Below are 15,274 nucleotides of genomic sequence, written 5' to 3'. Positions count from 1 at the left end.
GCATAAGAAAAAGACAAAAGTTGCCTACAGCTGAGTAATTTTGATATATTCTTTTTAAGAATGAACTTTTTAATGAAATTAAAGTTTCTTAATCATTAAAGATGAAACAAAAACTTGCCTTAGCAAATAAATTCTACACACTCAGCTAAAAAAAAAAGTATCCTTTGAGAAGAGTAATAAATTATTACCTTCTCCTTACTCAACTGCGATGATATGTGTAATTCATTCCAATTATGAAAATTGAAGAATTAAAGTAAAAATAAGGTTATTACCTCTAGATTTACATTAAGTAAAAACTACTAAAATGCTTAAAGCCTAGAATTAAAGATTTCAGTTCCTTTGGAAATTCCTCTAATATAAGGAAAATGGTCATGATACAATGAAAAAAATTATTAACATCCATTGTAAATTAAACTAAAACAGTGCATGGAATAGTGCATGTAAATAAAGTGGAAAGGAATAATTTACAAGAAACTTTAAAAACGCACACATGAAAAAGGAAAAATTATCTTAGAGAAGTAAACAAGTAAGAGTTAGGACTTAATGTTTTATGAGAACTGAATTTAGTTTATTACTGTTCAAACTGGTCTACTCATACATTTTCCCCAATATGTTCTATCTCCACCTGCCACTACATTTGAGGCTTATTTGAATGAAAGATTAAACATTAAAAGACGGCAGGAACCCTTACCGATTTCTCAGGGTCTTGTGCTCCAGAAGCTGCAACCCTGAGATCCAAATCTTTTTCTCTAAACAAAATTAAAGTTTTATATATTAAAAAGTTATAATAAACACTATCATTACTGAAACAACCTTACACACAAAGTCCATGCAATAACATCTCCAAAAACAAATAATTCCTTTAACTGACAATAAAGTCTTAAATAATTCTGAAAACTAACTTTTCCGATTTGGTGCAAAGTAAACTAATATTCACATGTAAACTGCCCTGGAATAAATATCTCTAAACCAGTGCCTGGGATACTTCAAAGGCTAAGGAATTCACACAGAATAAAGTAGAGAAGTAAAACAAAATCTTTACTTAGTGAAACAAATAAGAAACTTTTTTTAAGGTTCATGTATATCTTCAGTTCACAAAAAGGAGGGTAAAAAAATGAAAAATTAATACAATACTTTCCAATAAGAGTTTTTAAGAAAATGATGTTGAAGATGGCTAATATCAGACAGTAGATATTGGCTTCCTCTTAGAAAAAAAAACAAAACTAAAAGATGACAGGTCTCAAATTATCTTAGAACCAAGATATCTATCCCTAATTTTAAACTGGAATTAATATTTCACAGGTATTTCTACATGAAAGATTACAAACTCTGAGACTTGTATACAATATAAATATCTGTGGATCTATCATGATTATTTTTATACAGCATGTATACGTGTGCTTACCATTTCATTGTTAAAAGACAAAATACTTTTATTTTATATTTGCTACTATATATGGGATAATACAGTGGGCACGTAGATAGCATTAAATGCTACCCTAAAACTGAAGAAATTAATGAAAGTATGTACAAGGCCTGTTATAGGATGAACACATAGTCTCCTTTGTTACCTATGATAAAGAAAATGAACACCCACATGGTATCTGTTTTATTACCCTGGCTGATTTACAATGTGGAGACTGAAATAGAATGATTTACAAATACTGAATCGTATTAGGAAAAATATCCCCTTATTTTAGCATGTAATAGTCACCACTATGTCATTTTAAACAAACATATCTAAATTCAAAACATCTTTTTAAAATGCAAACCTTTCATTACCGTCTCTTGTTCTTCTGTTGTTCAGCCATTTGTTCCAACAGTTCTTGTCTATATTTCTCTTTCCTTCTCTGAATAAGTTCTCGATCTTCACCTCCTAGAAAGTGGTAAGAAAAAAATGCAGTCTTAACTCTTAAGCAACACATGTAACTGGAAAGTCAATTTTTTAATCTCCATTTTTAATTATATCAAAGAGTATAATTACTACATATGCAGCAAATATAGAAGGTAAATCATATGTATCATTACCTATTCGACTAGTTTCATAATTTTTGAATAACTACTATGTGTCAAACCAAGACACATTAATCCTTCCCAAACTTCTAAATAAGAGAATATTCTAACTCCTATCCCCATTTTCCAAAGATCAGGATATCTCCACTAACACCTCCCACAAGACCCTTAACTTTAACAAGTGTGTTCAAAATGAACATCTCAAAAGCAATCGCCCTTCTTTGTTTTCTGTTACTGGCCAAATAATCGAGCCTCAAAACCCCACTGTAACTTTTATGGCTCATGCTTTCTTATTTACTTCATGTGAGGACCCTCTTCTCTATTCTCATGGCCATCAGCCTTCGATAGGAACTCTCTGTATTTTACCTGAATTGCAGCAATAACCTTTTAACTAGTCTCTGGAACTCCTCCCCCACTCCCTACTCCAATACAACCAGCACACTTATGTAAGACTAACTATCTTAAAATACAACACTAATCATGATGACACATTGCTCAAAAAACTTCAATAGTTACCTCAATTCTACAGAAAAAAATATATAAACCTCTGGTTCTGGTATCACTTACATGAAAATCCAGTCATGCAAGCACCTTAGATCCACAGAAAATTATTATTATTGCATGTTAGTAACATAAAATAACCTCTTAATCTAGATATGCAAAATCTGGAACATTACACAAATCACAGGGTTATCAAAAATGCAACCAAACCAGAAATTTCTCTACTACCTTAATTATTAGTCTCCCAACCATCAGTTGGACACACAGCATCTGAATTTGCCCATTAAGGACAGATGTCAGCAACAGTGAAGCTCCCAAAGGGTAACATAAATTACATTAAGGTTAATAATAATGTTTTACAATCAAAGTAGATATATCCATTCTGCTTCTGATCATGATGGAGTTAAACACAAAACTCGGCCTCCCTCCATTAAAAAAATAATAATAAAATTAGGCAAAATATATGAAATAACTGTTTTTCAGATACTGGACACTGGACAACAGGTAGCACACAACTGTAATACCTGAGAGAAGTTAAATAAATGAGGTGAGCCCTTCAGGCACCCGTTTCTACCTGCATGCAATCTCCATGGATACAGGGAAGGAAAAATCCAAACAAAGCTGGGAAACTATGTTAAATTGAGCAGATAAAGATCAAAATTCAGGGGCTTCCCTGGTGGCGCAGTGGTTGAGAGTCCGCCTGCCGATGCAGGGGACACGGGTTCGTGCCCCTGTCCGGGAAGATCCCACATGCCGCGGAGCGGCTAGGCCCGTGAGCCATGGCCGCTGAGCCTGCGCGTCCGGAGCCTGTGCTCCGCAGCGGGAGAGGCCACAAAAGTGAGAGGCCCGCGTACCGCAAAAAAAAAAAAGATCAAAATTCAGGAAAGCTAAAATGACTAGAAGTTTAGGGCAAAGATTGAAAAAGAAGCGTAAAAAGGGCTTTAGAAATCTGTAAAGGCATTCCTTCAAACTTTACTGTGTACTAGTCTGTGTATGCAGAGTGAAATTCCATTAGGCTGGGCAAAAAATTACGGAGGACACATAAACTGAATTCTCAGACCTCCTCAAACAAAGTGGAGAGAAATTTAAGCTCCAGGCAGCTAGACTGGAGTTCTCGGTGATCCTCTAAGGGTATTCAGGGAAGAGCCCGAGAAAGGTCACTCTGTAGCAGGAAGGCTGAACAATCTTCCTAGAGCGAAGGCTACTCTAGATGTCCCAGCTAAGTTTAGATTTAAAATAAGGCCTCTGAAAGACTGGTCCTTAAGAAACAGAAAAACATGACTGTGGTAGGCAAAATTCGAAGACAGATCCTATGTTCCCTGCCTTCTAGCGCTGACTCCCTGTATAAACCTTCCCCGAGTGTGGGCAGGACCTATGACTTGCATCTAGCCAATGACTATGGCAAAGGTGAAAGAAATCTACAGATGTATGTAATTGAGGCCCAAATCAATTTCGAATTATCGAAAGGGAGATTATCTTGGGTGAGTCTGATATAATCAGATAAAAGCCCTCACTGAGTTTAGAGATTCTCCTTGCTGGCCTTGGTGAGGAAGCCCATGTGGCAAGAAACAGCAGATGGCCTCCAGGAACTGAGGGCAGTCTCCAGCAGATCCAGTAAGAAACCAGGGCCCTTAGTTATACAGCCACAAGGAAATGAATTTAGTGAAAAATATGAAGGGGCTTCTTCCCTCATAAGCCTACAGATGAAAAACAGCCTGGCTGACACCCTAACTATAGCCTTATGAGATCCTGAGCAAAAGACCCAACAAAATTCATGACCCACAGAAATTCAGATAATGTGTGATTTTTTTTTTTTTTTTTGCGGTACGCGGGCCTCTCACTGTTGTGGCCTCTCCTGTTGCGGAGCACAGGCGCCGGACACGCAGGCTCAGCGGCCATGGCTCACGGGCTTAACCGCTCCACGGCATGTGGGATCTTCCCGAACCGGGGCACGAACCCGTGTCCCCTGCATCGACAGGCGGACTCTCAACCACTGCGCCACCAGGGAAGCCCATGTGTGATGTTTTGAGTCACTAAATTTGTGCTAATCTGTGATGCAGCAATAGAAACCCAATACAGTGATTAGAAAAGTTAATCAATTGAAAGAAAAATCACATAAACAACAGAGATGACGTAACAACAAAGATGTTAGAACAGCTATCATAACTATGCCCAAATATTTAAATGAAAATAGTAATATAATGAGGAGGAAATGGAAACTATTATAAAGAACTAAATGGGGAGTCCTACTTCTGCTTAGAAACTAGAAAGCCACAAGAGAACATTGCTCATACCCCACAATGGAAAAAAGCTCAATCATCTACAAAATCAAAACTTTTAAAAAGCCCATCAGAGAGCTGAGGTTACAAGCAACCATGTAAACTAAATTCCAAAGGGTATAAAAACCAATCCATAGAAAGATGGGACAACCCAAGGGTTTTACCTTTACCAGAGTACAGAGAAATAGGCAGCTACCTTAGAAGTAGGTAAAAAGAAAATAACTGAAACGCTAATGAATTCTTAAAGGCTTTCTGTGGATTGGAATAGCAATGCAGAAGGGGAATCTGCACTCACTTGCTGCCCCTACCAGATGTTTATGAGACCGAAGATGGGGCAACGCAAGACATCTAAAAGACACCATTCTGAGGCAAAACAAACAAACCAACAGAAAACCAATGCCCACATTCCAGACTCTTCTCTCATATAAAGTAATCTATTGGTTGAAGGGCAGAAAACCTTGGACCCAGCATTCTGCACTCATAGAAAGGTCTGCTACTGTTAGGGGAAGAGCAGGAAATTCTCACATATAAGCTCCTCCACAGGGCTTCCCTGGTGGTGCAGTGGTTAAGAATCCGCCTGCCAAAGCAAGGGACACGGGTTTGAGCCCTGGCCTGGGAAGATCCCACATGCCGCGGAGCAACTAAGCCCGTGCGCCACAACTACTGAGCCTGCGCTCTAGAGCCCGCGAGCCACAACTACTGAAGCCCACGTGCCACAACTACTGAAGCCTGAGTGCCTAGAGCCCATACTCCACAACAAGAGAAGCCACCGCAATGAGAAACCAGCACACCACAACGAAGAGTAGCCCCCACTCGCTGCAACTAGAAAAAGCCTGTGCGCAGCAACAAAGACCTAACACAGCCAAAAAATAAATAAATAAATTTATTAAAAAAAAAAAGATCCTCCACAGGCATAAAGGAGAGTTTGGCTACCACTCTGAGGAGGGGCAGGAACACTGATACTCATTTCTGAGAACCAAATGCACAGGGCCAGCTTTGCTACAGCAATCTACTGCTGAGGAAGGAAAAGTGTGGCAAGAGAGACAACCTCTTCTGTCAGGGGCTGGCAGGTCTTGCTAAAAACTGAGGAAGGTGCAGGAACACTGAGAAAATCTCTCCAGGCCCCACAGTCAGAGAATTTAACACTTCTCTCTAAACAACTGGTAGAAGAACAGTTAAAAGTCATTAAATATGTACAAAACATGAACATCACTATCAACCAATCGGCTTAACTGACATTTATAAACCACTACACTCAACAACCACACAATGCACACTCTTTCAAGTACACATTAAACATTCACCAAGAAAGACTATATTCTGAGTCACTTTTTAAAGTTTCATTTAAAAAATTCAAATTTGAAATAATTGAAATTTACAAATTATTTTCTCAGACCATAAGGGAATTAAACAAGCAGTCAATGTCAAAAAGCAGGAAAATCCCCAAGTATTTGGAAATGTTAAAACATACTTCTAAATGACCCATGATTCTGTTAGAAACCCCATATTATTTTTGCTCTCAGCAGTCAGCTGTCCTAATTCTTTAAATAAAGCAAAAAGGCTCCAAACAAGGTCCTTGGGGCAAAATTATAGGAAGACAAATTTCAGTTCAATTGAAATGAGAATACTTCAACAATCAGAGCCACGTGAAGTTGGAATGTGGTGCCTCTGGAGAGAGTAAGCTCCCTAAGGGGACACACAAATTTAGGCTGGGGGAGAAAGATACAACCGTGAGATAAATCACTGAATTAACAAAGAGTTTAATAGTCTATTCCAAACATGACTCTATTATCAAACATTAATCTATAATTCCTGATTGCATTAATGATAAATTCATGCCATTCATCTTTAAAATATCAGGGTAATCCATTTATTGATAAAATTATTTGTCACTAGCGTTCTCAACACAGAAAGCCATTTCTCCAATTTTTACCATGTTTAACAAAATACATAAGAAGCAAGCCCTTACTCTGACTTATTGATAGGCTAAATTGGTCAATTCTCACTCAAAGACATTACACTAGAATAAAACTCTAGGTGTTATGCCATTTTTCTCATAATAGCCATTTCAAGGAAACAAAAGTCTGAGAATATCATGCAATTATACATCTCTAAGCCAAAATTTAAATTCCTGACTGCTTTTAGGTTGAATGAATCTAAACTATTATCTAATTTCTTCATATACTTCAGTGAAACAAAATTTCAGGCAATTTTTCCTGATAGTTTTACACAAAGAAGAGACCACTTTTCTACTTAAAGTTACATACAGGAAGTATGCTCTCTTCACACTGTTTCTCAAATTAAATGTGACAAGTTAATATAGCAAATCAACATGCTTATCTTAAGCGATGACCTTCATTTCTGACAAAATAAATAGAAAATCTGGATTATAATCATTATTTGAACAAAACATTTTCTCAGAAACTACATGGAAAGAACATGGGAAAGGATGTTTATCAAAGGATAAAAAGGTTTAGTTCAGGGGAACTGAAATGTAAGGCAGTTTTGTGCTAGCTAAAGAAGAAAAAAAATGAAGAAAGAAATTATCACATATAAAATAGAATATAAGAAATAGCCAAGGGCTTCCCTGGTGGCGCAGTGGTTGGGAGTCTGCCTGCCAATGCAGGGGACATGGGTTCGAGCCCTGGTCTGGGAAGATCCCACATGCCATGGAGCAACTAAGCCCGTGGGCCACAGCTACTGAGCCTGCGCATCTGGAGCCTGTGCTCTGCCAACGGGAGAGGCCGCGACAGTAAGAGGCCCGCGCACCGCGATGAAGAGTGGCCCCCGCTCGCCGCAACTGGAGAAAGCCCTCGCACAGAAACAAAGACCCAACACAGCCAAAAATTAATTAATTAATTAATTTTAAAAAAAAAGAAATAGCCAACACTATGACAAAGTGAAATATGAATTTAAAAGATTTTACTGAAATTAATATTTATCATCAATAGAAAGTTCATCACTAAAGTTTTTTAGCTTTAAAATTATACACAGAGCTATATAATACACTAAATAATTATAATAGCTATATAATATGCTAAATGTTTAGCATAGTGCCTATCACAAAGTAAGCACTAGAGAAATGTTTTCTATTATTAGTAAGAGTGGTATTAATTACAACACTGAGTTCTCACGAAGACCTTTTATAAAACACTCCACAAAAGTCTAATCAACTGGAGGTTTTTGTACATACCAAAGAGCATCCCCGCAAAAGGACTACACATCTCTCGATTAGTAGGTTTGGATGGTTCATTGTCTCGAGCGCTAAAAACAAAAAACAAAAAGAATTAAAACCCAAATAATTTTCAGGAAACAAAAATTTAGAGTGAAATGCAGGTATGAGTTATTGGCCTTTCAAAGTACTATGGACACTATAATAGTTATATGTTTTTAAAGTTAATGTAAAATCATGGCATTTTATCTCTTTATACAGTGGGAACCCAATGCATTCAGGCTCTATAAATATGTGACCTTTTTCTTCAGGCAGCTTCACTAACTCTATAGATTCCCAATAAAACCCTTTTTCATAAGAACAGTTACCCAAGTAAGGAAAATGAATATAAGTACACATAAATAAATCCTAAAAAAGAAGGATGATATCTGTACCCGCACTTTGAAAAGAAGATCATCTCTAAAAAACTCCTTCCTTGAAAGAAACAAGGAAAAAAAAAAAAAGACAACTCTCTCAAAGAAAATTTAATTAATTAGACTCAAATAGCAAATTCTGTATCTCAAGGATTTTTATGTGTTACTTTTCTTCAAAGAAAATAGACACCTTTCCTGACACATGACAATATTATCTTCATTATGCACTATAAATTCGGAATCATTTATCCTTACGTACAACACAATAAAGCCACCAAAATGATAAAAACTACAGAAAGAGAACATGAATATAAAATGCATATCATTTCCTTTTTTTCAACATGACACAATTATGTATGAGTACTAATTTTACAAAGTAAGCATAAACGTTATCTACTCAATATGTTGAAAATCAAAAACAAAGTTTTGAAAAGAAAACTCATAAGAACATTTTCAATTTATTTCAAGTTATGTCATCTCTGTAACTCCAAGATATTTTAAATTGATTTTTAGTCCATTAAATTATACACTTATTTCTCCTTTCATTAGTTCAAACAAATATATATACTTTATAACGATAGGGACTCAGAACACCTTGGCACACTTTATAATCAAAACTTGCTCTTCAGAAGAATGCTGTAAAGTACCATAAAGTTTCATGTAACACAATTCTCCCCTCCCCCTTTCTCCCTAATTCCTTTCTCACTAATAAGGGAGGCTGTTAACATACTATAACTTTCTAGTTTTCCAGCAAGCCAGTTTTAGCAGTTGCTGTTTTACAGTACAACGACTGAAGGGCAGAATTTATATTACATACTATACCTTTGATTTCCAGCAGATGAAACCCGTATGTTTGACTGTTCTGTGACATCACCACCATACTCCATAGGAGGCACATTCCCTCGTCTGTTCCCGTACATCCTTAAAAACACATTAGCTTACAGAGCTTGTTCCACATACAATGGACTTTTCTTATCTCTTTGGTGTTTTTACATTTGATGTTGGAAATATTAAAGGGAACAAAGTGTTACAATGAAGTTTTACTGTAAATACATTCTAAAATTAATTCAAATGACATTTGACTCAAGTATGATCTGCTGGTTAATAAGAGACACTAAGAGTTTAGATTCACTAGTCTTTAAATCAAAGGGAGGTTATTATAAACTATTTCAATATAACTTCTAGAAATTTTTAATATCAAAGCTATGCAAATACTAATAAGACTTTTTTATTATTCACTTATTCAAAGAATATTTACTGAGCACCAACTACATGCCAAGTACTAATCTAGGTACTGGGTATGTGGACATGGTCCTAGCCCTCATGAAGATAATAGTCAAATTTCAAAATGAGATCATTTTTTAATCAAAATTCATAGATTCTGGGAATTATTTCACTGAATATACAAACCTTTTTAACTTAAAAGTACAGCAGCAGTCTTACCATTAAATTAAATCAAATGTAGCAAGCCACAACATTTGCTAACACTGTAACCCACATGAAATACTAAATATTAGCAATAGGTGAATACAGAACATTATAAACATGGGTAGAAAGTTAGTTCACTTTATTCACAAGGTCATGAACAACAAAAAGAAAGATTAGAATTTGTTTTATTTTCTTAAGAATGCTTTTCAGAAAATAACTTTTAAATGTTTTTCAGTTAATATTTTTTCCACTTGGCAAACATGGAAAATTTAATTTCTCATACCAGAGAAACCAACATGACTTTTCACACCAACATTTATCAGTACCCATGAAAATCAGCATTTCATAAGTCATATTTCTTTGCATGGCTCTTGAGTTAACAAACTATATTGTCTCTCATGAGGACCACTGGTAAGAAATATGGTTGTTACAGTATTGTTCAATATTTTAGGTGAATTGAATTATCACGTTAAGAAAAACAGCAATTTTTAGAAGAAAAGGCACTTATCACTCTCCACAGAGCCAGCATATAAAATCCTCTTTGTTTCTATCATATATTGTCAATATCACCTATGGAGAAAAGACTACCCAGAACTGTAACCTTAATAATGTATGACCTGTGGCATGACAGATAAATGGCTTCCATTTTTTATCCATATCTAAAACAGAATCCTCCCCAATCCCGTTCAAAAAAGAATTTCAAACTTATTTCAATTTATCAAAACACAGCTGATTTTATATCTAAAGCCTAAGTGCTCAAATCTCTCTTTTAAACTGATACATCAGTTTAGTGTCATTCCTTATTTCTACCACTTAAAGAACAGGTAAATATAAACTTAAATTCAAATTTGTAATTAACAATGCCAGGTAACCAGATTTATTTATACTGCATCTATATAAATACACATGTGTAGAAAAGAGTAAACAAAGCATGCCTGAGATTGCTTACCCTTAGAAAGCCCTGTTTGCAAGACTGGCCCTTAGCTGGCACCTGAGAACATAGATTTTGGGAGGAGTCCACCATTCTCAGAACTGGTAAGAGTGACCCAATGTGCCTAAACTTTCCTAGCATGTTTGGCACATGCTAGGAAAGTTTTTTCAGAAACGGACAGACCTCATAAAAGGAAGAATTTATTTCCTTTCACATAGCAAATCAGATTTGACTGAGGGAATAAAATAATTGTAAAATAGTTTCACCATCCTACCAACAATAAAAAAGGTAAAGCTAAGTTAAACGGAAAAAGCTTTTTCTACTTCCTTGAAGAAACGGGTCAGTAATTCTAGTTAACTAGGTTCAAATCTCAATGCCCAAAGAAACCAGATATAGGCTAGAAGCCAAGTTTACTCTAAAAATTAACATGAGGGACTTCCCTGGCGGCGCAGTGGTTAAGCATCCGCCTGCCAATGCAGGGGACACGGGTTCGAGCCCTAGTCCAGGAAGATCCCACATGCAGTGGAGTAACGAGGCCCGTGCGCCACAACTACTGAGCCTGCACTCTATAGAGTCCGCGAGCCACAACTACTGAGCTCACGCGCCACAACTACTGAAGCCCGTGCACCTAGAGCCCATGCTCTGCAACAAAGGAAGCCACCACAATGAGAAGCCCGCACACCGCAACAAAGAGGAGCCCCCGCTCGCTGCAACTAGAGAAAGCCCGCGTGCAGCAACGAAGACCCAACACAGCCAAAAATTTTTAAATTAATTAATTTTTTAAATTAACACAAGTTTATCTTTTAAAAAATTACTCTTACAGAAGAAAAGCAAGTTGTTTAAAACCACAGGTATTTTCAGCTAATTTAAATGTGAATGAACAACTCCTAAATGATAATAATGTATCTTTTTCATTAATAAACCACAGAATCAAAATAACTACTTCAGAAGTAAATTTACAATGTTTATGCTATCAAGAATGACAGGGCTTCCCTGGTGGCGCAGTGGTTGAGAGTCCGCCTGCCGATGCAGGGGACATGGGTTCATGCCCCGGTCTGGGAAGATCCCACATGCCGCGGAGCGGCTAGGCCCGTGAGCCATGGCCGCTGAGCCTGCGCGTCCGGAGCCTGTGCTCCGCAGCGGGAGAGGCCACAAAAGTGAGAGGCCCGCGTACCGCAAAAAAAAAAAAAAAAAAAAAGAATGACATATTATAAAAATAAAATATTTACCATCTGTTGGTCCTGACACAACTTACAGGGAGAAAGAATCAAATTCCTCCTTACTTAAAAGAAATCATCCAATTCATAATGGTTACATCACCTGGTTTCATAGTAAAAATTTCTCTAATGTGAATGAATTCTGCTATTAGGGTTACTCTCAACTATAGAAATTAAAAGAAAACTACTGAGCTGTTAAATGTTGGTCACGGGGCTTCCCTGGTGGCGCGGTGGTTGAGAATCTGCCTGCCAATGCAGGGGACACGGGTTCGAGCCCTGGTCTGGGAGGACCCCACATGCCGCAGAGCAACTAGGCCCATGAGCCACAACTACTGAGCCTGCGTGTCTAGAGCTTGTGCTTCACAACAAGAGAGGCCGCGACAGTGAGAGGCCCATGCACCGCAGTGAAGAGTGGCCCCCACTTGCCACAACTAGAGAAAGCCCATGCACAGAAACGAAGGCCCAACACAGCCTAAATTAATTAATTAATTAATTAATTTTTTTAAATGTTGGTCACCATTTTTCTCAGTGTTTTCTGTTCTTTCCCAATTTTTACATTACTTTAATTCAATAACAGTGTTTTTCTAATATTGACCCCATCTTTAAAGTGGGGAAAATAATTAATATAAAAATGGTCCTTCCAAGTATAAATGAAAAGTAACTACTACAAGAAAAAAAGTAATATCAAGTTAAATAACTCATGTTCTAATAAGCTATTTCTCCTCATTTATACCTTACATATTAAGCATGCACACTTCTTAGAATGTCCTACACTAAGTAAGCGAGCACTCAATCTACTGAGTCAGATTCTAATTCTATCTCAGATTCTAATTTCAGATGGAGTGGAATTTCAGAATTTTGTTACATAACTAGCAAGATTACAAACTAACAAATATCAAGAGTAAAACAGACTGGAAGTGCTAACTGAATTAATCACATAAACAATTTAAAAAACAGCATTCTTTAAGGCTAAAAATTTCTTTTACTCATTAACATTGGTTATAAAGTAAAACATAATAAGGTAATATATTAACTTCTACAGTTCAAGTTAAATAATAAAGACTAGGATGACTATCTTTTTTAAAAGCATATAAATGTCAAAGTATTATAAGATATACTATTATATTCAACTTTAGAAAGCTCCTAAAACATTGTAACTTTACTTAAATTGGTAAATATGTATCAAACAATACACACAGGCACGCGCGCGCACACACACACACACACACACACACACAGAATGCAACTGTTGAGCTAAGTGCTAACCATTCTGTTAACTATTTTAAAACACTTGCCAGTGATTAATGATTAGTTTAGGAAAGTAAAATCATTCCTGGGCTTTATCCTTCCAAAAGTGGGGAAAATATTTCATTAATAAATACATAATGATATATGGAAAAGTTTATAGGGTAATTAGAAAAGAACTGAGACCAAAAACCTAAAAATCAAAAATTACTAAAAATCAAAACTAGAATTTATCACATGTTGACTATTAGAAGGAAAAAAGAGAACACGGGAAATTTAGAAGAATGAAGAAAAATTTTGTACTTCTCAGTATATAGTCAGCCCTCCATATCTGTAGGTTCTGCATCCGTGGAGTCAACCAATCTTGTATAGAAAATATTTTGGGGGAAAAAATTCCAGAAAGCTCCAAAAGGCAAAACTTGAATTTCCCACACACAGGTAACTACTTGTCAATATATAGCACTTATAACTATTTACAGAGCATTTATATTAGATATTATAAGTAAACTAGAGATGATTTAAAGCATAAGGGAGGATGTGCATAGATGACACACAAACACTACACCAGTTTACATAAGGGACTTGAGCATCCAAAGATTTTGATATCCATGAGGGATCCTGGAATCGATCCCCCTTGGATACCAAGAAACAACTGTTTTAAGAATAAATAGTTAAATCAAGAGATCAAATGAAGTTACACATTTCTTTAGTCTCAAAAATTTCACTAACAAGTAAAGTCATTTTTCCTAGTAACCACTCTGCCTCCTAAATAAATATAATTAATGTTCAATGTGAAATCTTTTCTTTTAGAAATTTCCAAATCTGAAATATAGAAATCCAATTTTAACCTCACCTGCCACTAAGACATATGTGAAAAACCTTACAATTAGAGATGTAAGAGTTTACACATTAACAAGATGTATAATAATGATTTACATTTTTAAGAAATATTGTAAAAACATTAAAATGTATAACAGGAATTATTCTCACTCATCTACATATTTAATCTATTCTTAAACTACTACTTGGGGAAGATTATATATAGAAACAGTTCATTTCGTTCATGGGATACATAAGAAAATAAGGCTGTTCTCAAATAATTAGGCTGAAATTGATTTGTTAGCTCATGTATAAAATTATCACAGGGTGTAATTACAAAAATAATATATTAAAATATATTAAAAACAAAGCAACAACCATCATAAGTTTTTTGAAATTCCAAACTTAAAAGATATGCATTACATTATACTCTAAAGGTAAACTGACACCATAAGAAAAAAAAAGTTCTCATGTACAAATAAGGCAGTACCAAGAGTCCAAGAATATCTGTATTTCCCTAACTGAAACTTCTTGGAGTTCAGGTAGCCTTTGACTACCTCCAGATACAAACATTTTCAAATATAACACGTTACAGAATTCAGAACATTTTCTGAAGTACAATTAGATTCAAATCAGAGATAAACTATAATGGGCATTACAAAATTCTAATCCTTCAGTCAAATTACCTAAATCAGGGTGAATATTAAAAAGATTGGATGAGCAGGACGTAATAACTAAAGAATAAAGAGTAGATGACAAAGAACTGCAAAGGCTTTGTATGATTATTTAGTAATTAGAATAATGAACATGTAGCATTATGTCTCAGAAAATTTTCTAAAATACTACAAAAATAATCTATTTGGACTAATGAATGAAACAGGTCCCATGAACTGCTCAACATTTATATTTAATCCCTACAGGTTAACTAGTCAATGAAAATATCAGATCCTACCATATTTTTTATCTCCAAATCAAAAGTTAGATTAAAATATAGCAAGTTTTAAGTATTAAGACAAATGACTTAATAAGACCCCATTGTAGCAATTAATAAATTACAAATAGTGTCATAGAAACAACATGCAAAGGAACTGAAAAGCATCTAAAAATCTGATCAAAAAAACTTAGTGCCATATCACTAAAATAAACATTCAATAAGTAACTTAAAAACAAAAAAAGTTGATAAAAGTACTTAGAGCATAGAAATATTAAAGGAATAAACTGTATTTCATCGGTTTTAAGGTGTCTTTTTTCCCCCC

General features: G+C 35.6%; 1 protein-coding gene across 1 annotated transcript in view; it reads right to left on the bottom strand.

Moving 5' to 3' along the window:
* CSPP1 (centrosome and spindle pole associated protein 1) overlaps positions 1–15,274 on the bottom strand; it is a 108,525-nt gene that overhangs the window by 64,764 nt on the left and 28,487 nt on the right. Inside the window, exons 8-11 of the mRNA XM_060128454.1 lie at positions 9,201–9,299; positions 7,987–8,057; positions 1,783–1,876; positions 692–749 (exon numbers count right to left, since the gene is read on the bottom strand). Of these exons, the coding sequence (XP_059984437.1) occupies positions 692–749; positions 1,783–1,876; positions 7,987–8,057; positions 9,201–9,299 (322 nt within the window). The remainder of the gene's footprint in view (positions 1–691; positions 750–1,782; positions 1,877–7,986; positions 8,058–9,200; positions 9,300–15,274) is intronic.

The sequence above is a fragment of the Lagenorhynchus albirostris genome, chromosome 17 (assembly GCF_949774975.1).
Source record: "Lagenorhynchus albirostris chromosome 17, mLagAlb1.1, whole genome shotgun sequence".
Lineage (NCBI taxonomy): Eukaryota > Metazoa > Chordata > Mammalia > Artiodactyla > Delphinidae > Lagenorhynchus > Lagenorhynchus albirostris.
Note: the sequence above shows the minus strand (reverse complement) of the source record. Positions and strands in the feature narration are given on the sequence as shown.